The sequence below is a fragment of the Apus apus genome, chromosome 3 (assembly GCF_020740795.1).
Source record: "Apus apus isolate bApuApu2 chromosome 3, bApuApu2.pri.cur, whole genome shotgun sequence".
Taxonomy (NCBI): domain Eukaryota; kingdom Metazoa; phylum Chordata; class Aves; order Apodiformes; family Apodidae; genus Apus; species Apus apus.
The window spans coordinates 79,250,159-79,277,496 of NC_067284.1; the positions used below are offsets into that span (position 1 = coordinate 79,250,159).

The following is a 27,338-nucleotide window of genomic DNA, read 5'->3' on the forward strand; positions in this document are numbered from 1 at the left end:
TTCTGGCAGTTTGTTCCAACAGCTAACCACCCTCACTGCTGAGAACAGCGTGTCCCAGATATTATAGATTTGGCTCTTGTTACTTTTGATCGCAATTTTTTTCAATCAAGTGAAGAAATTGATCTAAGCATATCACTGTAAGATATTTTCTCCATCTGTCACTGCTATCTACTATATCTGTTCTGCCCTTGTTAGTATTTCAAGACCCTTTTAAAAAACAAAACTGGATATTATATTCAGATATCAGTCTCACAACAATCCCTTGTCCTCTACATTTTAAACTGACAGAAGTAATGGTGGGGATTTTATTGATTTATTTCTTTATCTAGTGGTTTGTCATTGCACTACACCTTTATCCAGTCAGTTCTTGTCAGATTAGGATTCCTAGGAATTCAGAGTTTTCAGAGTTGTGGCTTGCAATATTTGTTCCTGTAACAAGAACCACCTAGCCATCCTAAAATGCACTTGAAAAAATCCAAACTATAAAGCAATGCAGATCAAGTTCTGTGACTATTCTGTCATCTTTACCAGTGATCTGTCACACAATCCAAACGTCACATACAGAACTCCTCTTGAGTAGTTTTCATGGTTGCTCTCACCTCATTGATAAAAATATTTATCATTTCATGCTTATAACATTTTCTTCTTCCCAAAATGAGGCATCACTAATAACTGCACCTGGAAGTTTTTCACTTCTAAATACACCTAAAGTGGTTTCAAGTCACATCACAGAGTATTATTTTTTAAAATATTACTGTAGCATTAAGTAGCATAAAGACAAATAACCTTTTAAAAAGAACCCACAACTGTTTAACTTTTCAGACCGGTTTCTTAGAATTATTTATTTTTATAGAGGAACTTATTACTAAATAATTTTAATATTTTAATACTGATGTTTTAAGGATATAAACAAGAAAAGTTTGCCTTTTCTTGTTTAAGAAAGATTACTTATTCCTACAAACCTTCACTTTTCTTCAATCCGGCCTTTTTGCCTCCTTCTGTGGCACCAATTTCCCTTCAAAACCTCCTGTTTTTTCTTCCACTTTCTGTGTCTTCATAGGCTACTAAGTGGAAGATTAGCAATTGAAAAGCCTGAGAGGCAAAAAGAAATCCTGACCCAAAAGGAGGTTGAACTCTTGGAGGGAGTTACAGTGTAATTAATAAGGGAATGATGCGCAGGGCAACAGCACTAAGATGGTCCGAATTCACTCTTAACAATTAGAAATTAATATGACTCCTCCTTGGAAACAGGATATGAAAATGACTAGGGACAAAAAAAGTGAGCCATTTTAACTGTTCCATTTAACACCTGATATGATATATATACTGCAACTATTTTGACAGAACTTCCAAACTGAAGAGAAACAGGAATGTCAACAAGGTGGTTTGTACCTTTGAGACTCATTCACTGTTTCACACCAGCAAAGACATCATATCAGAAATTGGTTTTGCATTTCTTGCTCAAAATACTAAAGTAAATCCTGAATCAAACATTGCATTAAAATGTACAACACAGTTAAATCAAATTCAGAGATGATAGTTTGACAGTATTACATAAATATGAGACAAAGGAAGATTAGTATTACTTCAGTATAACAGTCAGTAAGTATATAAACAAAAATCAGGTAAATTGCATTTAATTCTACATCATCTACAATCTTATTTCCAATAGCTTTCAGATTAATTCTTTCACTAAAGAATCTGTGATTCTTCCTGATGCAATTTTTTTATTCATACAAAACCATTTTTATATATAACCTCCCATTATATGTACCAAGTATTATTTTTGAATCAGCATTTGAGCATTTAAAATATTGCTATGTGTAAATATCACAAACATTCTCCTGGGGCAGTGTCTCTCTATGTGTGTTTTTGTGCATATGCAATGAAGAATGGAAAATAAAAGCTGTTTCGAACATTATGATACAAGTACCACTAAACAATATTAAATATTGTTGAATAAATGTTCATTGATAAAACGACACCAACATATACATTTTAATCCTTATATGTTGTCTATGCATGCAACTCTTCAAGACTATTTTTCCCCTTCTATCTACCAACAATCAAATATCTAAGTCTCTTCCAAACTCACCATATACAGCATATATGCTGTTATACATATATATATATGTAGCATGCAGCAATCATGAGATATGGTTACTTCAATGAAAAAATTGATTTTTCAAGCATTTTCTAAGCATTTAAATAAGGAAGCAAAGATCGCAAATCAGTCTACCCTTATACTGACTTACATTTTCCAAAGGTTGTACATCTGCATTAAAAGTAACTTTGCCAAAGTTTCTTAAAGCAAACCCATAGTCTAAACAGCACCCTTTTGTTTACAGTGCTGCAACCCACAGTTGCAGAAGTTCACAAAAATTTCACTTCTAAAAGGACTCTACTGTTAGCTACTGGCAAAGCAGTACCTGAAAAACACACAGTGAAGGAACCTTGCTAAAACTGTAATTCCCTGGATCACAGGGAAAACTGCATTTGAAATTAAAGAAACATGACGGCTTGCCAATGACAGTTTCCCACTGAAGTATCTTCAGCAGAACTTCCAATTTCCTCCTACTGAACAAAGCTCAAGAAAATTATTTCTCTTACATCTTGACAACAGGGTAAAAATATAACCAAATGCCCAGCATCTCCTGTAGACAGATAAAATCTCCAGGTGCAAGAGAAAGCTTCACGTACCATTGACACATTCAAAGACATCACAGCATTTGCCAGGTGTTCCATCTCCACGCGAGACTATCTGGGGAACGGAGCCTGCCTCGCACATGGGGAAACCACATAAATCAGAGAGACACTCGCATCTGAAACCAAAGAACAGTAAGGAAAACCCCATAAATAAATGAAGCCACACATAAGGAGAAAGAATAAATAAGAGGAAAACTAGGAAAGCTAGAGCAAAAGTTCCAGAATTAGCATATTGATATCTTAGAATAATCTTTTATTAACCCATCAACCAAGATAGCTTTTCAACCTGAAGGTTTTTTTCAACCATCTAAACACTTATGCTGGTCAAGCAAACAGGAAGGTGGTACTATGCAACACCAACATTTTTCTAGTGCTGTGTGTAAAAACACAGAAAAAACCCCACGTTGTTCCAGTATGTTTGAAAATAATTGCATTCTCCAGACTTGCAAAATTAGGCTTCTCCTACAATTCTCTCTGAAAAATCAAAACTGGTGAAACACAAATAGCAGTAACTGCATCCATTAAGCAGAAGAGTGTTCTCTCATTAGAAAAAAACATACTATGTCCAGTTTTGTAAGCAGGAATAATTAAAAAGAAAGGAAGACCATGGAGAATCATTAAATCTAAGCCATATGAAAATAACTGCAGGTTCCTTTTTGGTTTTTGATGGTGCGTCCCTCAGTTTGTGGAGAGGCAAAATAATGTGAGAGGTTAGGTATACTAAGTACTGTGAATAAATTTAGAGATTGGGTCATTCTAAAAATAATGTTTTCTCCATGTAAGTATTATTTATTTGCTTATTTAAGACAACAGCCTAAGGAACTGGAAGATACCAAATGTAGATAAACAATAGTCATGTTTATTTCCAGATTCTTTGCTTTATGATTTACATAATAGTTTAAAAGTTAAACACTTAAGACTTGGGTAAGTTAACATTTAACAGACTTCCTGCCCCAAACAACAGGTACATGATACGGTTAAACATCAATGATTCAACACAATGCAATACAAAATGAACAAAAAGAAACATAAAATATAATAGTGCAGAAACTTCATAGAATAGGACTGAAATTTTTCAATTGCAAATCACAATTTTTTTTGTAAAAAACTTGCAGATTAATTTAGCATACTGCTAATACCCATGAATTTCAAAAGGAAAAGAACTTGCCAAAAGACCCCATAATCTTGAGTTAATGAAATGAAAATAAGAAAGCAAGAACTGTATTTGTTAATAAATATTTCAAAAATTTTAAGTATTCCAAGACAACCCCCACATTAAACCATCCATTAGTAAGAAGCATCACCAGCACTTAATGCATTCGCTTACTTTTTATGCTGAAACAAAGTCTGGTTCTCCTCTACCATGCATGTCTCCTTAACTGCCCCACAGCCATTTCATCTCAGTCAAGGGTTCAATGAAAGAGGAAGAGCCACCTCTCAACAGACCAGGTTTTAAGATCTTTCTCTTAACCCTCAGTGTTAGATAATGTTATTATGTTCTGCACTGTAAAGTATTACTCAAAAGGAAATGAGGAAGAAGAAATACCAATTAAGTCAAGGAATCTCACAAAACCTTTATTATGGAATCTGAACAAGATTCTTAAAATACTGCATTATAGCAGTGTGTAACTAGAAAGGAATGAGTCCTTGAAAAAACAGTAATAATTAAATCACAGTTGACAAATAACATTAAATACTTCAAGATAAGGTGAAGCAATTGAACATTATATACCCATATATACGGCAGTATCGTGACAATTTTAAAATAAGCATTTAAAGGATTTTTTAAAATACTATTATCCTTATCATAACAATCAAGGATAACAAACAAAATCAACAAAAAAGTATGAATACAGCAAGAAACATTTTACTTATCATACCTATTCTTCTGACATTTTCTTCTCAACTTATTTGTAAATAGAAAAAAAAAAAGGGGGGGGGGGGGAGTGTGTCTAATTATTTTCTTTAGTGTATGCCCTTTGCCTTCAGAGATGTAGAAGGAAAGAAAGCATTATGGCTTCCAATACATGGGATCCAAAACCCCAAAGAATTTGTAACAGCAGCTTCCCCTTAAGATGACTGTAAATAATCTTGCAGAATTCTGTGCTATTTATTGCTGCCCCAATAAAAATACGGTAAGTTAAAAATACTAGGTTTTGCTTGAACCCCCCAATATTCAACATCGAGGTAACCTCTGGGAAAAAAAGTAGATCAAACTTTCTGAAAGCTCTCATCTTTCACGGAGAAAATGGCACACGTGATGGAAGTCCATTTGTGGATCTTGATTTTTCAAGTCTCATGAGCTGAAAGTACCACTCTCAGTTTTCTTGCCTTCACAATCAGCTTTTTCAGGCATGCCTGTTACCATCTCTACTTTTTGCCTCACATTCACTATCTTTGATGATTTGAGTTGCAGAAGCATATGAGCCAATCAATAGCTTGCACTTTCCCCCTCTCGTTTTCTTCCCAGTCAATCGCTTTAAAAACAAAATAAAACACAAGGACAAACAACAAAATTGTCAGATTAAATAACTTAGGAGAAGGCAATCTTCCAGAAGAAGGGTTGAAAAAGATGTTTAAAAGACTGGTGGGAGCCAATGTTCCTTTCTGCAGAGAAGACTCCCATTCAGAATAATCAAAGCTTCACATACTCATTCACAGAGTAAAAAAAACAGAACTCCACGGCTCCAAAATTTTATAAATTGACTTCCCATTTGGTTAAAAAAATAATCCATGCATAGAAGAATGTCAAAGTAGCAAATGGTCTCAGATGGACTTTTAAATAGTCTGCATTCTTTTCAGCCAGCTCTGCTAGGAAAGCCTTTGACCATCATCCAGGCTATTAGCATGGAAAACATTGTTTCAGAGACAGAAGTCTTTCAAGAAGAAACCCAAGGAATTCTGGTAGCCAAGCATGGCTGTCCCGCTGCCAAAACAACATCTGGAAATTCAGAATAAGTGATCCCATTCTCAATAGGAGAGCAAAATGAACTTTATAGTACTAGATTTTTTCTAAAGTGCATTTTGGAGCAGAAGGACCGATGGAAGAGAAGTTGTAGGCCAGCTCTGTGCTCTACCACAGGCAGCTACCCACCTCCACGGTGGTTCTTAACTCAGTATCTGGCATTAGGTTTGAACAAGTTTAGGAGGCTAGATTCTGATAAGCCTGTTGATAGTGGCCATGGTCTTTCTCAAATTTCTATTTAAAAATTTAGCACTTCAGACTGCTGATCAGTAAGGCACAATGTTGCTTCTGAGCTGCTCCCTCGATAACCGTAACTTCCCTAGGAAAACAGACATAGCAGAAATTACTACAAGGAAGTCTTCCCAGAGAGAAGACAAGTTTGTTTGTTGCCTTCTCTCTTTACACAGCTTGCAGCGACACCACTGCATCGTCAAATAGCACACTGGCACCCAGAAGTTCCAAGATTAAAGGGAGGTCAGTACTTGAGGTACCAAGAAATTGACCCTCAGTATTTGATCCTCACACACCTTACTAGCAAAGACTACAAAGACACACATCCATGGGGAGGTTATACCATAACAGTCATGTCAAATCAACATGAGTGTGTCCTTTTAACAAGGAATAACAGTTTTATAAGAGAGCACAATGTCTCCTAAGAAGAGGGCCCAGAAAGAAGAAAAAGAAGAAAAACAAGAATCAAAGAGTTATGCTAGAGACTTCATGGAGTGCAACCTGAAAACGTGCAGGATGGCCTGGAAGGAACTAAGAAACCAAGTAAGAAGACATCTGTACTGACATTTTAAAAATACAGAATCAAGCTAGCTGGTAACAGGAACCACCTCCAGTTAGTTCTTCAGATTAAAAAAATAGTAATAACAACAAGAATCCTAGAAATTTCAACAAATGAGCAAGGGAAACTTCAGTATATGAAGAACAAGAAACAAGAGGATGTTCATTAAAACATGCTTTACAGATTAAGAAGGTAACTGCATCAGTAATAAAAATGACCTGATTTTTAATTTCAGATTTTACATTCTTCAAAACAGAAATAATTTCATTGCTTGTTTCTTTTATGTTTGAGGGGGTTTGGTTTGTTTTTTGTTTGGTTGTGTTTTGTGTTTTTTTTTTCTTTTCATTTATTTTACATAACCCTTGTCTCTTTTCCTTTACATCATCAAAAATACAAAAAGGAAAAGAAAGAGGACAAAAAAAAAATCAAACAGAATACTTACAAATGACAATTTTTATTTAAAATCTAATTATCTTGGTCCATTTACTTGTGTTATTAAACAGATGAAAAGAAAGAAAGGCTTGGTTAGCCACAGAAAAGCTGTTTTGATGGTAGGATCAAAAGAGTTTTCCAGGCACAAGGCATAATGGCTATGAAATTAAGAACAGGCAACCCTGAAAAGAAGATTTAGTACCAATGAATGGGAAGGTTGGGACGGGGCTGTGTTGAGGAGAGGGATATTACCATTTTGAGGACAGAAACAGAATTAAGTCTGAAACACTGAGACTAGAGAAAAGCATTCTGAACCATATATCCTATTCCTCTGGAGTTTTTACCATGGTCCCTTTTTTTCTTTGCAGGAATCAAATTTGCTTTAACATTACTAGAACCTATGTTACCTAAATGTAGTACAGAAAACTCTCACAGATCTGTTAAAAATATAAACACTTAAGGATATTGTAAAATCAGGTATTTCCAGAAGAGAACTCCCATTATCAAAGCTTGATGAACTAACTAGTGGCAAGAAAAAGAGTTTAAGTGCCATCAAGCATAGGTTATAAGAGATAACAATACAGCAAAATGAAATATTTACATAGCAGTCACATGAAATCATTGAAAGATTATGTCCATGTTACTTACACTTGAAGTAACTATGTGAATTAAGTAGGCAAGATGATGAGCTTTAAACTGGCCAGGATACCACTTAAAGAATCAACCAAATGCTAGTCTTGGAAAATATGACACCAGTTCTACACAGAAAGTGCCACTGCAGGCAAAGACAAAGCCATTGGGACACCTCTATCGAAGAAGTTCAGCTAGAATTTTCCTAAATCTTCAGACACACAGACTGAGGAGTTTTCACCGACAATTTCAGGGTCACTTTTCCATGTATTTTACATTTTCAGTTTTAAAGATGTGATTAAGCAAGTCAGTTATGAAAATATTCCTTTTTCCTGGAAAGCTTTCAGTATTTTATTTGGGACATCAATAATAAACCTGTAGAAAAAGATGGCAGAAGAACTGTGGAAGTTGCATGTAACACATTATTGGATTATTTCCAAATGCTTAAAAGTTTTGCATCACTTCTGTGAAGTGACTCATATGGAAGTTCCTCATATTCTAATTCTCTAAGGGGTTTACTTATCGAGAAATCAAAGTTAGCATGCTCCCACTCTGGATCTTGTTACAAACAGATACACAATATAACAGTGCATTTTCCCCGTAAGTATAGTAATCTTTATACACAGGGAGCATTTAAATGGGACAAAAAGCAACTATCAGCTTTTAATTAAAGATCCTGTGAAAGAGAAGACTTTTTGTGCATCTTTTGCATATTATTAGCATTAGGAAATAGCAAACAGATGCAAAGCAAGGGAAAAAGTCATAAAATCAGCATTCACATCAAACAGATTATCATCTTTCCAAGGCTTATTAGAATCCATGAAGTTCATTTGACTAGAAGACTTGATTTCATCCTTTGACTAATGGTAAACCAAGTGAGCTCTTTCCCACAGGAATGAGACAGGAAAAGAAGAGTCACAAAAGTCATGCCATGGAGCCAGTAAGCACACACCCACTGGCCAAGTGCACTGAGTTCTCAAGAGCACTCATTTTTCAAGTACACTGGTCTATGTATAGACCCTTGCGAATTCATCAGTATACTAAATAAAACACAAAACAGCCCAACTCTTCATTTCTCTCATACTTCGCTGTGTCAGCTTATGTTCTCCTCTGTTGAAGTTCTCTTCATTTTTTACCACTATGTACCTCACTTATTCTAACATTAACAAATGTTAGTTATCTGGTATAAGAATCTATTTATTTTCTTATTTCACTACTTTTTAATGAGCAATTATAAATATGTGATCCTCTTACAAATAAAACAATTCCTAAGGACTTCAGGTCAAGAATCACTTACAGAAAATAGTTTTGAGTAATTCATTAACTTCAGTAATACTGTAACTCCAAACTTGCTTACGACTGAATGACATAACTCTCTTGAACTAAGCCACCAGGGACTCAACATAAGCAAACAAAAAATAAAATAAAAAAAAAGCAAATTATCCAGAAGCGGCAAATATGACTCTCCTAAAAATGTGGCAGAAAAATTATAATTTAGCTTCTGAATTTATTCCATTATGGACTAAACTTAAAATGAGTCCAGAAGATTGCTGCAGAATTCCAGTGTTTCTGAAACCAAGCAACTAAATGTAATTTATGAGACCTTTGCCATGTAGTATGAACCATGTATGCAGAAGTGTAACCCTTTTCTAGAAACAAGATCCTTGAAATTCCACCAGTAACATCTGAAGGAACAGTAGTGTGAAACTGATTATTTCAAAATGGCGCACAAACTTCAGTTCCACTTCTTAAATATTAAGTAAGTTAAGAAAGAGAGAAGGAAGCAGCAATTTTTGGCTGCTGAAGCCAGACACAGCATTTCCTGCTTTTTTTTCAGAGGAAACACAACTTCAAACTCTTTTGATATGACCTCAACACTGTTGATATAATCTATATATGTATACGTATGGTTTGGTGGAAACTTCTGGAAAATTCTCATGTCTGCTTCTAAAATGCAAAAATCCAACTGACAATTCTGTTGCTTTTTTATGTATATGAGTCTCCCTAGGCATCTGTACAGTTCTGAGTTGAAGAAAACTGTCAAAGACAGTATTGATCTCTGTGATACAACCAGAAATTTGACTGTTGAAGTCAGAAATTATTCTGAAGTAAATCACCTATTCAATTTCCAAACAAGTTCACAGCCAGTTAAGCAGAAGAAATGGGAGAAAATAAGAGTGGGAAGTCGTGGGGCACAGGAGGGAAAGCAATATTCAGTATGATCAAGTTAAACACCAATTCTCAGACTGACAGCAAAACCAAGAAATTGTAACAGAAAGACATGTCTAGCAGCTTATTATAAATTGAAAGAGTTCAAACACCAGCTTGCTTGTCAAGAGTGCAAACAAACCAACATTCTACAGACACTAAAATTTAGTTCTACTTCCAAGCATAAAACATCGTCTAAAAGTAGATATAAATAAGAGTTATTTGGGTTAAAATTTATTCTTAAGTTTAACAGTGAAGGAGTAAATGTAACATTAATACAGCACATGACCAGATTAAAGTCTTATATATACTTTTCCATTAAAACTCATACTAAAAAAGCAAGCTTATTGCGTAACTATGATCAATACTTCCTCCCCTTCAGCAAATGCTGGGGGAATGTGCATATGGGAAATGTGCTCCTTTATTTGTCTTGAAAGGTTTTGCAATTCAGTACTTCCTAGGAGCTGGTAGAAGAGCATGGATGTATATTTTTAACTTACACAATACAGGACCAAAAAGCTGATTTTACAGAAGATGCAAGCAGGAACTGTTATATTTAAAACATTTTACAGCTGCTTCTGCAGAACATTCACGTGCTATTTCTTCTGAAAATTTTCTTGTGTTTCCTCTCTTTGTTAGATGTCCCTGACGCTGGAAAGTCAGCTATCAGGTTCCAGAAATGTCTTGTGTTTCAAGCGCTTCTGTTCAAGTTTTATTGAGAAGGCTTTAAAAAAACCCCAAAATAAACTTACCATCTTCTTCTCATTTGTGGACTTCAGGAAAATATGACTGCCTGCCAAAACAACCCACACTGTGAGGCAGGATGCCAAGGCAACAATAACTATCACTGAGAACATCTAGGAATTGTTGAGGCAGCTGTAGTAAGGGAGGAACAAAGGGACTGAACTTTGAATTCAGTAAGTAATAGTATCTCTTGGAAGACGAATGAGGAAAAGGTGGATATGGAGCATGGGTTACCTATAAAGGCCACACAAGTGCCCTTTTACTCTTACTCTTTGTGCATATTCAGTACAGTGCAGTCTGTAAACAGGAATTAATACCACTTTCTCACTTTGACCTGAATGAAGAAAAACGGTTTTCCTGGACTTCTCTTAGGAGTTCTTTTTAAAGACTAAAATACATGAAAATGCCTAAACACCTATTTCCAGATATTATGAAACTTCAAAAATCGCAATGTTCTATTTAGCCTTTTCATCAACTATTAAAACAAACAAAACTCTATTGCAAGCCTAAGGTTGATGTGCAAATGGTTCAGCTGGAATCAGTGTCCAGCTTTCCTTCCATAAAAAAGCCTGCCTCTTCAGTATAGAAATGAGACTCCAATTCAACATCAAGTGTTGCAACGCCAAGGTACTGGATGGTCAGATGTACTTGAGATGACAAGGTGGTCTGCTAGAGTTAAAGTACAAGAGGAACAATTTGAGCAAGTTGGCCACAATAGCTGTAAATCGGAGTTTCTACAACAGTGATGAAAGAACAGAACCCTTAATGTGATATTGTTAGACCTGTGGTCCACCTACCCAAATCACTCAGAAGTCAAGCCCTGAACTGAAATCTCAGGATGACACACGTGCTTGGATTTGTATTTGGTCTTACCAGTCCCAGCTGAACTTTCCTTTAACAAAAACCGGAATCCACAAACACTTTCTCTTGGATACCGTTTCTTGAGAATGAGATGAGTGGAGGAGAAGGATCTAAAATTCTAGAACAAATACAAGGGAAACCTCTGTTCCAGCAAATGTTGCTTAAGAGAGGTACAAGGGGGAAAAGAGAAAAAGTTATGCCTCCTGAAAAATCATGACTGCCCTGTAAAGAAGGTTGGGAAAAATGAAGTGGTGAATCCTGTACTGAACACCCAAAAAGTGTATAATAAAATTTAGGCCTTCCAAAGACAGGAAGACCTAAGAAAATAATTTCAACAAATATGCAAGAATGTCATATTTTGATAAAGAATGATGTGGGAAAGACTTGGCCCAGCTAAGAAGAATAAACAGGTTGTACTCTATTCTTCCTATTGAGTTGGAGAGATGCAGAGGCCGTCAGGGACTTGGAGGGACTCTACAGATGTTATCAGCAGAAAAAACATTATCCAACTAGCTATGTGCGGGTACTCTCAAATGTAATGCAAATATAAATTGGTGATAGCTTAAAAGAGAACTACAGAACTATAGATTTCCCAGTTACGATTCTAGTAGCTGCCATGAAATTATTAGAACAGAACTGTGCTGGTTTATGTGTAGCTGTCACTAGGATCCCCAAGACATGAAATACATATTAACACTAAATACAAACTATTGGCTGATAGATCTAATGCAGTGACAAGTTGTGGACGCAATAGATGAAACAATGACAACAGGTACCAGTGTCATAAAAGGGGATACATTAAAAGCAAACGCTTACTGGACAAAGTAATCTAGAAGGATAACAAAATAATTAACACATTTAAATTATCTCTGAAGAGGTGTGATCTTTGCATAAACCGCTGTCGCAGGACCTCCATTTTAGTTTACTAACAGGAAAAGACAGCATGGTTGACTTAACTGATATCTATACACTTCCTGAAAATGCTAACAACTACTTTCCCAGTGGAATTTATATGGTGCATAAGACAGCACAAAGTTCTATTAGAAACAAAAGACTACAAATAATAAAATAAGCAATTTATTCTTTTGGAATCAAAACCCAATTCAGTAAGGGTATAAAAGATTAAGAGACTCTCTCTAATATAAACCACTACTATTCCTTAATATCTTTAAAACTAAGTTAAGCACACTCATGTTAAAAATATTACAGTATAGGACAGATGCAAAAGTGTTTTCTTAATTTAATAGATTACTCTTCAAGTGAAACATGTTTTTGTAAATTTACTCTTTCTCCCACTATTTCTTCCCTTGAAGGATAATTTTAATTATGATAGTAAAATCTGCTTTTGTACTCTTCTAAGTTGTATTGAATTTATATCCAAATATACCTTAACGTAAAACTTGAGTAAAAAATTTATTTGATATCACATGAAGTATCGCTCATTTTCTTGAGCTGTATAAAAATGTAAGTATTTAAGAACTGAGGGGGCAGAGCTGGGCAACTGAGAGTTTTGCACTTGCAAAGCCACCCAGCTATCTCTAAGTGATAGTGAAATGGTCTGTTTCAAAGAATCTTCATACACTCATCCCTCACATCCAAGTGTTTTGGGTTCCAATCTTGTAATACTGTATCTGTGTAAAGCTCTTCTTCCCTCTTCTGACATATGAAAAAGTCATAAAGACTTACAGTTATGTTTCAATTAGATTTATTAAACAGTTCACTGCTCTTAAAAGTTCTGTCTCCCTGCAACTTATCTGCTTCTGTTAAGCTTCATTTACATGTTTTTTCCCTTGTCCACAACTACCACAATAATCTCTAAACTGCTTTTTTAAAGCTAAAACTCGGATACAAAGTAAACTACTGGAAATTTTCATGGATAAAATTATATATAAATTATTTCTGAACTACTTCTAAACTAGAACATATTCAGGTTTATGGTGTGAGCTTTTAAAGTAAGTATGTCAAGCAAACTTATTATTGGGATTTAGTGAACATATTCCTGGATACTTCTCTCAGAAGGATATTATTATATCCTATATTATCAGCAAGATATTCAAGCCAATATATGCACTCTGCAAAATTCATCTTAGGAGGTAAAGGACCACAATGCTGACTCATTGGAAGTGATTACCTTCCAGAAGCTGGGGGAGGAGGGGTTGGGAAATTATGTTCTTTGTTGTTACGTAGTTTGGGGAAGGGGTTACATTTCTATTCTGTCAGAGTAAATCCTCTGCAAAAATACTAATGAAAAAGCCCTACAATTCATTTTAAAGCTAGAATGAAATACAAGGAAAATGACTAGTGGCTACAGAAGACAGAAACTGAGAAAGGAGATGCTCTTATGGTCAGATTTTTAAGGGAAGATTAGTATCTTCAAAAGACAAAAATCAAGTTTCATAAAACTGCCTCTGTCAAAGCAAAATCGGTTGCATTTAGCTATAATTTCACCCTTTCATCCTTCTCAATTCATTCCTCTCTGTTTTCCCACTATCTATCAGAAATTATGTCAAGACAAGCAAACTTCAAGTATTTAGTCTTAGTTCTTCTTAATATTGGCACAGTATTAGTATCTTTCTGGTTGTCTAGAATTTTCTTGGTTTATCTAGTTTTATTGAAATACGGACCAAGAATAGCTGAAAAAAGGTGTACATGATAACAGAGTACTAAATAAACCTTTAAGTTATCAGATTTGTAACAGGCAACAGCACAGAGAACAGAAACTTGAGCAAGGGAAGACTACATGAAGGGAAAAGACCACAGAAGCAGAGGGATAAGACTAAATTTACAAATGATTCTAGCAAAGAGAGAAGCCAGAAAGAAAGACAGATAATCCAGAAATATCTGGTGCAAAGCTATGCAAATATGCCGTTTACTCTTTTCTATGTAATCCTACAAAAATTGCACAAAATCATGTGAGCAATAAAGATATAAACCAACACTAGTTACTGAAATCAGTTCCTGTTACAGTCCATACTTCATAGATAAAAAATTAAGATATTTTAATAAAGACCTTTACATTTAAAAAAAAATTCTCAAAGGGATCTGAAAATCTCAATAAAATTCATTCACAACAGAAAAACTATAAATTTGAATATAGCGGATTCTGTATTCTTCATAATGATCATCCCTTCATTTAACTTTGTAACATAAGACGACAAACTTCTATTAAGAAAACTGTGATAACATGTTCTCTGTAATAGCTCTAATACATTTTAATTTGATGAGTTTCTTGGAGAAGAGAGCATCTGTACCAAGAGCAGAGACAAACATATCATTTAACTTTCCTAACATGATAGCTTGAAATTGAAGGTGTTTCATGACAGTCTGATGAACGCTGAAGCAACCAGCATTTTTATACTAATGCCAAATCAGTAGGCTGTTCTGTTTGCAGTACTGCATTAGAAATCAGTGGGAAAATAAATGTAACCTCTCAATGCAAGTACAATAACTTACAGTATCAGATGTTTGCTTACTATTCCCACTCTCTCCCTGGCATTGCAGGTTTTCAATATTATGAATATGCATTCAGGAGCTCATTCATAAAACAAATACCAACTTAACACCAAATTTAAGGATCTGTTTTCCTAGCATATTACATACAAGAAAGCAGGCAAGAACAAGGTGTGGGACAGAAGTCAATCTCCTTCTGCTGCATGTGAAGTTGTCAGCTGTTAACTAAGTCAGTAACACACCATCTGTCCTCAACCAGGATACTCTCCTTGACCAATCTCCAGTCCTGCTGGTATTAAGCCTTTATTTCAGTGCCAGTAAACAAACAACAACAAGTAATTTATTGAAAAAGTCCATAATCTCAAACAGTTTCATGAAGCCTAAAGAGTGCCACTTCTTTTGAACTTCATTCTACTGATTAAAATGCGATATGGCTTTAAGTGATTGTAAACTGAATTACAGACAATGTGATGTTAGTATTTAATCGTAAGTTTAACCAGAAATTCCAGAATTAAGGAAAAACTTCCCCTCTTCCCAGAGTAGAGTTATTCATCCATAAATCTACACTTTCCCTATAGTTTTGAAGTCCAAGTCTCAGGTGGGATAGAGCACCTGGCTTCGAATATAAAGCTCCACTGTTTACTGAAATTTGAGGAAACACTGAAACTGAGTTCAAATTATTTGACTTTCGTCTTTCAAGTCACTGAACTTAGTTTTTCTTTTCACTCTCCTTTCATACATACACTTCTCTTCCCTCCATACTTCATCCAACCTTTCTTTCCTGATTATCCCCAAGCATGTGTTCCTTCATTGTCTCCTTCAAGTATTATCTTTACCTACAGCACATGAATGATGATTAGGCATTGTCTTCCTTAAGAAGCACAGCAGTATATTAAAATCTAAATAACTAAATACATTTCCAGCAGGTACACAACATGTAAAGTACCTGTATTATCTTATTTGTGCCAGATTCAGCTGCTCTTCTCCTCAGCTATTCTATTAAAAAGTGCATTATTGCTTTGGCTGAATGAAGGCAATAAAAAAATGCAGCAACCCACAGAATAACTATATACAGCAACACAGACTGAGTCACCAAATTAAAAATTAATGGAGGAGTATAAGACATTTAAAATTGTTTCAGCCTGCCTGCAGACTCAGAATAGGTTATGCTATTTAAGTTTTTTTGTAGCTTTACATATCCAGAAGGACAGCTATTAACATAAAAACCTCCTCAGATTTGATCCTCAGATTCCAGGAACTAAGAACCCATCTATCCCAGCTCTGATCCCTTGTCAAACTCTGATGCCAGTAATGCACAGCAATCTGACTTCCAAGAGGTTTCAGTGCAATTCACAATTATCTAATATTTCACAGACACTAAGCCTGCCTATACAATCGGGGTCTTTGTCTACAGGAGATGAGATTATGTGTTTTGTCACTTAAGTACCATACACATAGAGAAGTATGTTTCCGATAGTTAACTGGCTATATTTTTAAACATTATCAAAGAAAGTAAAAGATTCTTTCAAGAACATGTTTACTCTAGGTGTTTTAGTTAAGATCAATTCCAATGTGCGTGCTAGAAACAGAAAATATTTCCAATCGGTTATTTTTCTGAAGTAAATGAAGTTTTATTTTCTTGGTACTCAACATTCCCCAATAGAAGGAACACCGAAGTTATCATCTACAAAGAATAAAGTGGGTATTTTTCATTCCCTCTACCTAAGCCATGGAAAAATCAAACCACAGCTCATATTAAACTGCAGAAAACAGGAACACAGTTTTCCTTCTGGGAAATAAAAATAACTCAGCCTATAGATCACTTTTTAATCCAGCAAGTTGAAATAAATTTGGCAGCAAAAATCTACCATTAATCTAAGATTCCTATTGTGTCAAGGTTTCTGAGACAGTCTGATCCAGAAATTTAAGAAATTTTAATTTGAGATTGCTTCTTTGACTTTATAATCTCTCTGAATATAGTCCTCAGTAGCATTTTATTCTTGTTGTCTTGAACATGCTGAACTGTACAGGCAGCAATGCCAGTACGAAGACTAGCTAAAAACCTACAGCCTCCCGTGCAATCTCAATTAGCTAGGTCAGCTCTCAAGTAATATGGAACTATAGTATTTCCTGGGAAGGTTAATGAGAATATGTTGAAGAATGAAGGGAGGATACTGAGAATCTGTACCATGTTCTGGTCCAAAATTCAGAAAACCAAAGTAGAAAACAACAACTATGAAAGAAAGAACATCTATAGCATTTGCTGAATAAGGACAGTGATTATTTTTTTAACTAGTAGACTACAATGTGCATTCCACAATTACAAATAAAATTTGTCAAGGTCAGAAATAATATTTTCAAACTTGAACAGGCCAGATAACTATACCATATGAAGTTCTTCACATATCTTTCCCTGTCTTAAGTTTTTTAAAAATATATACATTTTTAACTCTCCATGCAATAAGAGATCCTCAATTCATGGAAAACAACAGTTTCAAAGCAGTCACTGTATTAAATGTGTACCTAAAGGGTAGATCCTTGATTCATTACACAACCTTTGTCATTTTCTACTTTCTGAATTCTTAGCAAGTTTATCACTCCATTACAATCTCACAAGGGGTTTAGAATACGGCAACATTGTATTGTGTTAAGACCTTCATACTGAATAAATATATACATATAAATAAATAGTTATAACTACAAAATATCTATTATTTGTAAACTATTTTCATTGATGGCACTTTTTGCTTGAATTCATATTTATTTGGCACATTGATGACTCAGGTTTTGGAAATTGTGTTGTAAAGACAGAAGCTAAAACAGTGGTGCAGAATTTTGGAACTAAACCAACTCCAAAACTGACTTATTTTTCTCAGCTGTAATGGATTATACCTACTTGAACAACAACAGTAGTAAGATGGAAGCAAGTACTCAAAAGCTCCGTTTCCCAACAGTTCCAGACAGCCACTGTCCTTCAGCTTCTTACTGAGGTCTTCCACATACAAAAAAATACCTTTTTTTTCTTTAACCAGGCAAGACTTTTTCTGGCATATGTTCTATCATCTCCACCATTAATTCCTTACCATCAAAGACCTTAACAAAACACTCAAAAGAATTCACTTTTGTAAAAATAATTGAATACATTGAAAAATCAATCTAGAGGCACAAGTTGCTCAATTGATTTTAGCAAAATCTGTTCCATGCATCTGTACTGAGAATTTTTTTTTTCTGATTTTTGTATTTCTATCAGCCTGATAGATTTTTAACTTGCTTCACGTATCTTTTATTCTGTATAAACATTTATTGCCACAGAAGGATGCATTATTATCTTGCATTTATAGTACCTGAATTGGGGAGAATAAGTTAAAAATACTCAGCCATCAAGACACCAACCTTGTAGGCAGGGTACAGCAGCCATCAGCCGTCAGCCTGACTTGGGTTTCATAGCTATCCAGCGGGCAAACAACTTGTTGGACAGGAGGACATTCGACTGTGCTGCAATCCACACTGAACACTACAAAGTAAGGGGAAAAGAAAATTCCTTTTATGCGTGCTTTAGACGCTTTTTGCATATTACTTCATCATCAGCAACCAGTTATGCATTAGCCTTTTAATTTAAGACGGAAAAATTATCTAATGAACGCATGCTTGGTAGGCAATGTTACAAAAAGACTTCAGTTTGCTAAGACTCACTTTTAAAAATTATTGACTTTAGAAGCAACTGAACTAATATTAGTTAGTAAGGAATTTCTGAAAGTTAAGACAGACAACCTGAAACAATAATTACACCTGTGAATACTATTAGTTAACATGAACATATGTTTCTGAGAATATATTTTCTCCGCAGCTTTTAAAACAGTAAATAATTAATTGTTTATTTTTTTCCTGATTTAAGTCTGTTTAAAGAGTAAAACACCTGGTTTATAGGAAACAAATAAAAAAATTAAACATTTACTATGGATTTGTGCCTGCACATGTAAGCTACATTTTTAAGGATGATTCTGTTAGTTTGTGGTGTCTGGGCATTTACATATGGCAAATATGAAATGCAAATTACCAACTCTATCTGCAATAACAAGATATAGAATTCCACAAAACTAGTAAGACCAGCAGACATGTTTTAGAAAGCAAAAATTGCTTAGAAATGCAAAAAAATCAGGCTGGATATAAATTTCATCCTGTGAGTCATACTCGGGAAAGTTGAAACATCTTTATCTTATTTGCTCCTAAATCTCCCATGTTAACAAACAATACCAGTTCAGGCATTATCTACTTGCTATTCCTTATCATAATTATAATGAGAAAATACAAAATAAAACATGGTTCCCTCTTTAAAGAAATTACCTACCTACCAACTAAGTAGGCAGGATGAACAGCATGTTATCAGACTGAAAATTATGTAGTACAATAACCCTGATTACCAATTAAACTTCACTTCAGTATTGACACTATTATAGCCTCTTACTGCAGTGCTCAAGCAGCTTGGTGATGCTACACCACAATGCCTGAAAGAGCTGATACCTCTCAAAGTCCCATTTTCTGTCTTCGAGTCCTACATTATTCAGCCTTGATCTTCAGAGGTACCCAGCAATAAGAATTGGTCATAATGAGACATCAGTCTCAGAGTTACATCTATTTAACATACCTCATTAAGCAGTTAAATGAAAACACACATTCAGTGCAACCAGTTTGCAGCTCATCAAGGTTAGGACCAGTAGGTTTGTCCTCAAGATCATTAACTTTCAAAGTACACGAGTATGTGTGCATCCTCTGTACAAGTGACTTTTTCCAGTTATCTTGGAAATATCTGCTAAATTGGAGCAACCTGACAAGTTCAAGAAGTTCTCCCTAGAAAATGCACAAATAATCAGAGTCCCTTTTATGGAGCAATACAGAAAGTTATTAAATCTAAATGGAATGATACCAGTTACTAATCCTGACAATGACAGCCATCAAATTAACTTTTCTACCTCTTCATAAACACACAAAGACACCTATTTGCCTTTAAGACAAGACTACTTAATTTCATACTATTTCACTTTGAAAAGCCCTAGCATTTTATGTTCCATTTTATTAACAAGTTTGAAACAGCTTTTTTTTAAGAAATACACATCTCGTTTCTGCATTATCACAACAGCCACTGAGAATCATGAGCTTCCCAGTAAGGCCCAAAACAACCAATGCAATTTGCATGATTCTGTTGTGCCAAGTAACTACCAAAGCCCAGTTTTCTGATTTTAAACTAGTAACTTTTCTACCTCCCTTTACTCAAGGTCCTCTCTGCCTCCTGTCCAGGTAAGCAGTCTGGGAAAAACAGCCATCAAGTTCTGCTAACAAGCTGCAACTGCACAGCTATTTCCATATCCATCTTCCCATATACCAGTAGGGATGATGAAAAAAAACCCACAAGGAAACTCTCTAAACCCCCCACCAAGTCTCAACTAAGGGGCCCTTTCTTCCTGAATAGTTCCAGTTATTTCCAGTGGAAATAGTGTGCTAGTACACGGCTCACTAACACCAAAATGTAGCCTGAACAGTTCTTCTTTATGAAAAAAAAAGTACAAGCCTAAAAAAAAATATTACAAAATCCAAATCAAGAGCATTCAAAGAGCAAATTCTCATGTCATTAAGTGGTTGTAGTCATTCAGTGGTTCCCGCTTGATTTGATTTACCTGTTTTTATTTTATACTGATCTCTCACTAGTACTGGAGTGGCCTCCTGTTCTCGTAGGGATTAGTAGCACTGATGTTATCCTCCACACACAGAATTTTGTAATCTACACTCATACACCGTCTCAGCCTTCTCCTCAAACTGGGAGATCTTTATTATTACATTATTAGATTCACCATAGAACAGCTGAGGTTGGACAGGACCTCTGGAGGTCATTTGGTCCAACCTTCCTCCTGAGCCAGGCCATGCAGATCTGGCTGCCCAGGACTGTGTGTAGATAGCTTTTGATTATCTCCAAGGACGGAGTCTACTAGTTGTCCGGGCAATCTGTGCCAGTACTGAGTCACCCTCATGGTGAAAAAGATTTTCCTGATGTTCATAGAGAACCTCTGGTTTTCAGTTTGTGACCCTGCCATTGTGCATCACTGAGAAGAGCCTAGCTCCATCTCTACACTCTCCCTTTTGGTATTCATATGCATTGATGAGATCCTCCTAAGGCTTTTCTTCTCTAAGCTGAACACTTTCAGTTCTCGCAGCATTTCCTCACATGAGACAGAACAAGAGAGATAAAGATGAAAGATTTTTGAGGAAGAAAAAAGAAATTCCACTTTTTTTTCAGTTTTAAATGGGTTTCTCAAACAGCAAAAAGCATTGCAACAAACTTCCAGATAAGATGAAAATACTATATAAGGCTATAGACTGGTCCATAATCAGATTCTTCATTACCTTAAGATGTCCCCCAGATTAGCTGTACTACTGACCTAAAAAACAAGACTGCAAGAATTTGCCACTGAAATACTAGTATTGTTTTCTCATCTTACTTTGATTTCAATAATTACATAGTGTACTGTAAGGTTTTTTATTAACTGGCATTCTATATTTTATTATAAGCTAAAATAAATTAAAATCCTGTCTAAAGAAAATGATTTTTATCTGTCATAGAAATGTTAAACTTTAAATATATAGTCGGACAAATACACATCATCAAGAGCTCATAAATGTATTGCAACTTCCTATCAGTGAAGATGCACCTATTCAACCTTTGCTCACAAGTCTTCAGGAACTTTTTCATGCACAGAATTTGTATACAGTACCATGTGAGAGTTAATAATTTTTCTAAAATAATGTAGCAGAAATCCTACTATGGTTTCAGACCCAGACATAGCTGCACTAATGTGCAACCTCCTTTATTAACTATAAAACCAGACATCTCTGATAATGAAACTGTTTATGACTAGGTGAAAATAGCTTCATAGTAGAATACCTTAGTGCAAGCTTCACCTTTACATATTACGCTGGCTTTTCAAAGAATAGAATGTACTGTTTGGGGGCAAGACCTAAAGTGCTGTCTATGCATCTAAAGGTCCAGGATAGAACCATAGAATAGTTTTGGTTGGAAAAGACCTTGAAGATCACCAAGTCCAACTGTTAACCCAGCACTAACAAGTCTACCACTAAGCCACATCCTTAAGCACCGCATCTACATGTCCTTTAAATACCTGCAGGGATTGTGACTCAACCACTTCCCTGCCAGACAACTCTTTCAGTAAAGCCAATTGTCATAACAGCCAATCTAAACCTCCCCTTGGTGCAGCTTAAGGCCATTTCTTCTTTTTCTATCACTTGCTGCTTGGGAGAAGAGACCAATCCCCCTCTCACTACAATCTCTTTTCAGGTAGTTGTAGAGAGCAATGAGGTCTCTTGTCAGCCTCTTTTCTCTAGTTCTCTCAGATGCTCCTCATAGGACTTGTTCTCTATACCCTTCACCAGCTTCATTGCCCTTCTTTGCAATCACTCCAGCACCTTGATGTCCTTCTTCTGGCATAAATTCTTCAGTGTAAGAGTGTAAGTTGGTGAGACACTGGAACAGGCTGCCCACAGACGCTGTGGGAGCTCCATCCCTGGAGATGTTGAAGGGAAGGTTGGATGGGGCTCTGAGCAGCCTGTTCTAGTGGAAGGTGTCCCTGCCCATGCAGGGGAGTTGGAACTCGATGATCTTAAAGGTCCCTTCTAACACAAAAAAATTCTGTGATTCTGTGATTCTAGTGAGGGGCCCAAAACTGAGCACAGTACTCAAGGTCCTGCCTCACCGGTGCTGAGTACAGGGGACAATCACTTCCCTAGTCCTGCTGGCCACACTATTTCTAATACAGGCGAGGATGCTGTTCAACGCCTTCTTGGCCACCTTGGCACACTGCTGGCTCATATTCAGCCAGCTTTCGACCAACAGCCCCAGTTCCTTTTCCTCTGAGCAGCTTTCCAGCCCTGCTTTTCAAGCATGCAGCGGTGCTTGGGGTTGTTGTGGCCCAAACACAGGACATGACACTTCCCTTGTTGAACCTCATACAATTGGCCTCAGCCCATCAATCCAGCCTGCCCAGATCCACAGCCTTCCTACCCTCAAGCATATCAAGGCAGTATTTCCATTTCTGGTGCAACACAGTGGCTCAGCACAGGAAATACTTAGTATTTTTCCAGAAGTCACAGCTTTCTCAGGGTCCACAGTCTGCTTCTACAGCAGCTAAGAAACAAACCATTGCTTTCAGTTCGGATGCATTTCAACTGGTCTCTCATGGATAACACAACTCAACATGGCTGCATCTGATAATAGCAATTACACTTTCTGCTCTGAGTAAAGAATGGGACCCAAAAGTTCAGATTTGCATAGATTTGTCCTTTAAAAAAACCCCAAACCTTCTGTGGTTAAGTAGCTTCTAGTGTACTAAGATTTGTCAACATTCACCTGCTCCCTGCCTTGTCTCCCAGTTTTGTGTTTGCTTTTTTTTCCTTTGCAACCTTTGCACTATGTCAAATGGCAAATGAAAAAAACAAACATCTAGACTAAAGTTATAAGTCAGCTTGAAGAGCCACTGAAGTTTAACTTGACAAAAATCAGGCTATATAGTGACTAATTTGTTGCACTCCTAAGGTAGGGGAGAACTCTCTGCTTCCCCTTAGCCTTCATTTCTAACCCCCATTGCAAAGCCCTACACTTCTCTTAGTCTCCTTCCCCAATCTCTTCAAAGCCTCTGCTCTTCTGCCCTCCTAATAGGCACTCAGTCCTAAATACCTTTATGTCTTAAATCCCTACAACAGGAAACTACTTCAGAAAACAACATACACACAGTTATATAAATCCACCAATGCCACAAATAACTGCATATTCAATTTGAAGATTCTCTAATACTAACAAGCTGAAAACAACCTTCAAGAAATAACCTACAAAGGGAAGTTTGGACTGATTTATTTGCAAAATACAAGCTAGGATGGCAAATAACAGTTGGGAGAATATGATCAGAACAAACATTTATTTTGAGAAGTAAATAAATAATCCCAAGTCAACAAGATAAAATTCAGTAAGTAGTGCTTTAGTTAACAGTCATGCTACGGAAATATCTTGGTATCCACTGCATTTCACAAACTAAATATAACTCTTGCAAAAGAGCCAGTTCTTATTTAGAATTTGGCATGAAAGATAGAAAGTAAATATACTACAGTATTCAGTACTGATGAAGATTCACCCAAAATAGTAGTCTGCTTTTGGACACCACATTTTTAAGCTATGTGGATAAAGTTAAGAAAACTTACACAGGGTCAGCAAAACATGGAAGGAGTCCAAGGAAACTACATTGTAAGAAGTTACAGCTAATTCTAGATTAAAGACCACTAAGGCTGACAAAATGTTCCAGAGCAAAAATTATTATAAACACTTGTTCACCAGCTACTCAGGATAGAGAACAAAAAAGGTTTGCTTAAACTTCCACACAGGCAAATTTGCATTGGATATTAGGAAAAACACAAAGGGAAGTACTAACAGATGCAAATACTATACAATCATCTCCTGTGGAGGACTTAAGAAAATGTTAAACAAGCATAGGAAAGGCACAGGTTAAGCATACTCAAACCTGTTTGCATATATGATTTTGGATTATTCAATTTTATATGCCTGCTTTCATGCCTGTGTTTTTATTATTCACCTTTACCAAAGCCTGGAGAAAAAAGAAGAGTGAATTACATCTTCCACTTTGGCGAGACTAATAAATAACAAGAAAGGATGATTCATGCTCTCATGAAGTGGAAAATGGATAAATATTGAAAATGTTGTAAAGCCTTTCATGATCTTCCTCCACAATACTTTTGCTCTCCAGTTTTTAAGGGTCATCACTTTGTAATATAGAAAAATCTGAAACCAGGAACTTTAATTCCTGTTCATGCACAACACAGCCCTGCTGTAAAAACCTTCGTATAATGTGATCACTTTCACTAGTAGCATCTACAGAAATGCAATATTCTCACTAGGCTACCTTTCCCTTGTTGCTTAGCTTAAATTAATGTCTGAAGAAAAAGAAATAAAGTAAAATTCATCATAATAGTTTTAATTTTTTTTTTTTTAAATGGGTATTGTCCTCATATAATAGTTTAAAATGTAGAGGCTATATAGGCTTTCTTATAAGCAAATATATGTTATTGTCAGGCAGAAAATAATTGAAAAATGAGGAAAAAAAATGGTGTCCACTTTTACCTGGTTTACATTCATAGAGGTCACAGCACTCCCCTGGCTTTCCTGATGCCTTAGAAACCAATATATTCAAATAGCCAGGCTGGCAAACCTTCCTCAAGCAGCCTGCAGGATTACACACACAACGGCTCGGGAGTGGACAGCATTCACCAGGAGGAGCATAGCCTTCAATCAAGATGGAATCTTCTGGACAGCGAGGAGAAAACTGGACTTCACAGCGGGCCTTGGAGCAGTCAGGTTTCTCTTCTGAAAGGGAGAGAAAAATCAGCATGCCATAAATGTCAGTAAAACACTGCACTGAAGCTGTAAAGATGAACTCAGATAAAGTTCCTTTATCTTCTCCCTCCCCTAAAACAATAAAAAGAAAACTGCTGCTGCTGGACTGATTAGCAAAAATTCCAGAACATGCTTTTAAAAAATCTTGGTTTTTTGCAAAACAGCAGGTGTCTTAGAAAATACTTTACAAAAATTCTGTATTTGTGAGATGTGCATCAGTGACTTCTGAATGCACACAACCTCAAAAAACAGCCATGAAGCTACACATCTGGCCATGACACTAAGAAACAACTGGTCTTATCATGCATAGCCCTAAAGTTCAGAGCTACCCATTCAGTTTCCTAAGACTTTCCATTATGAGCTGCAGATTTTAATTAATTATTACACCTCAATGACCTGAACTGAGATTTCATATATTCACAAAGCCTGTTAAAAGCTCAACAGCTAACATAATTGGAGAGTCCATACAACTAGCAGAAATGGAATACTGAGGAGCATGATCAACAAGTTGGTGGGAAGAATGACAAGCTGGACTAATATTGAGATAAGATAAAGAGAGAATGAAGACATAGAAGAAAGTTCTTGGACAACTAGATAACACTCTTCTAAAACTTGGAAGAAGCAGTCAAGATTTCCCCATTCTCAAAACCAGGAATCTTAATTCTGGCAAAGAAAGTTGTGTCGTGCCCTCTAATGACTAAGCCACACTGGGAAAAACCAGAACATTCCCATGACCAATCTACTCCTTAATGCAAATAGTGAGAAACTTGCTCATATCCAAGAGGGTCTCACTTTGCTCAGTATACCTGAGCACTGTTAAATAACAAATGGATTCAGGACACTCAGAAGAGCAGTATCTTTAGGTCAAGAGGACATGGTGACTTAAGTATTTGGAGTCAATGCAGGGAGTTTGCCCAGGTCTGTCTAGAAAAAAACATCCCAAACAATAGGAAATAAAGACCTGAATTTAGAAACTGTTTGTAGCATTCTTTGGTTATATGCAGGTTTGTAAACTAGATGGTTCTACTATAAATGTCACTATTATCCCTACAAAATTAATCTACTACTTTGGTTGTTGTCCTTAAAGTTACATGCAGAATCGTAGAAACAAGTAAAAACAACACTAAATTTATTAATCTGATGTTTAAACTACTGTGATTAAAAAAAAAAGAAAAAAAGAAAAAAAGAAAAAAAAGAATCAATCTCCAGTGATAATTTCAATGATTGAATAACATGTACCAAACATGAGCACCTCTTATCTTCTCCAACATTTTGGTAAGTCACCTTTTTGGAGTTACTGAAGTTACTGGATACTGTGCTAGGGTTTTTTAAACTAAAAGCAACACATCAATTTTTGCTTTGTTTTTTGTTCGTTGTTTTTTGCTCGTTGTTTTTTGCCTTCGCCCCTCAGGAATAATTTTTACACTTAATTTTAGTATATGCCTTGGAATTCCAGGTCATATCAAGGAATCAAAGCAGTATTGATTGTCTACATGGTTGATTTGCTACCTGTCCATTAGTTTCAGGGAGGGATACAAGTCCTAGACAAAAAAGTGTTTAGAAAAATACTAAGATAGGTCTTAGTATTAGTAATTGCAAAAGGAAATAACAAACATAAAAACATTTGCCTCAATTTTAGTTGACAAATACATCAAAACAGAATAAAAAAATAATTACAACATTTTGTTCATGCGCAAGTACTTAAGTTTTTTCTTACAACCAATAGAGCTAACTTAAATGTAATACCAGATAGCATCATAACTGTTTTCTTACAGTTAAAAACTCAACTATTTCCATCTATCTTAAAAATAGCCTAGGCTAGATTTGTACTTTGCCTGGAATTTTGAATAACATTTCTAAGATCTATTTTTTTTTACACCTCCACTTATGTTTAGGTTCTTATCTGCTTTATTTAACACATTTTTCAGACTGAACATTACTGGTTACAGAGGTTCCATACAGAAAGTTGTAAAAAGAATAGGTAACATACTAGTTTTTGGTGGTTTCAGATATTCTTTAGCTTCTGGCTATGATAAAAGGCTCAACATTTTAGCATTTAAAAATCTTTTCATTTTCCACTGCACATT

At 35.8% G+C, this 27,338-nt stretch overlaps 1 protein-coding gene across 2 annotated transcripts in view; it reads right to left on the reverse strand.

Annotated features, from left to right (window-relative positions):
• Positions 1-27,338, reverse strand: part of CRIM1 (cysteine rich transmembrane BMP regulator 1) — a 182,935-nt gene that overhangs the window by 68,660 nt on the left and 86,937 nt on the right. For both annotated transcript variants that reach the window (XM_051613738.1, XM_051613737.1), the window contains 3 exons: positions 24,979-25,221; positions 18,180-18,300; positions 2,701-2,822 (listed from right to left, as the gene is read on the reverse strand). In XM_051613738.1, the coding sequence (XP_051469698.1) occupies positions 2,701-2,822; positions 18,180-18,300; positions 24,979-25,221 (486 nt within the window). The remainder of the gene's footprint in view (positions 1-2,700; positions 2,823-18,179; positions 18,301-24,978; positions 25,222-27,338) is intronic.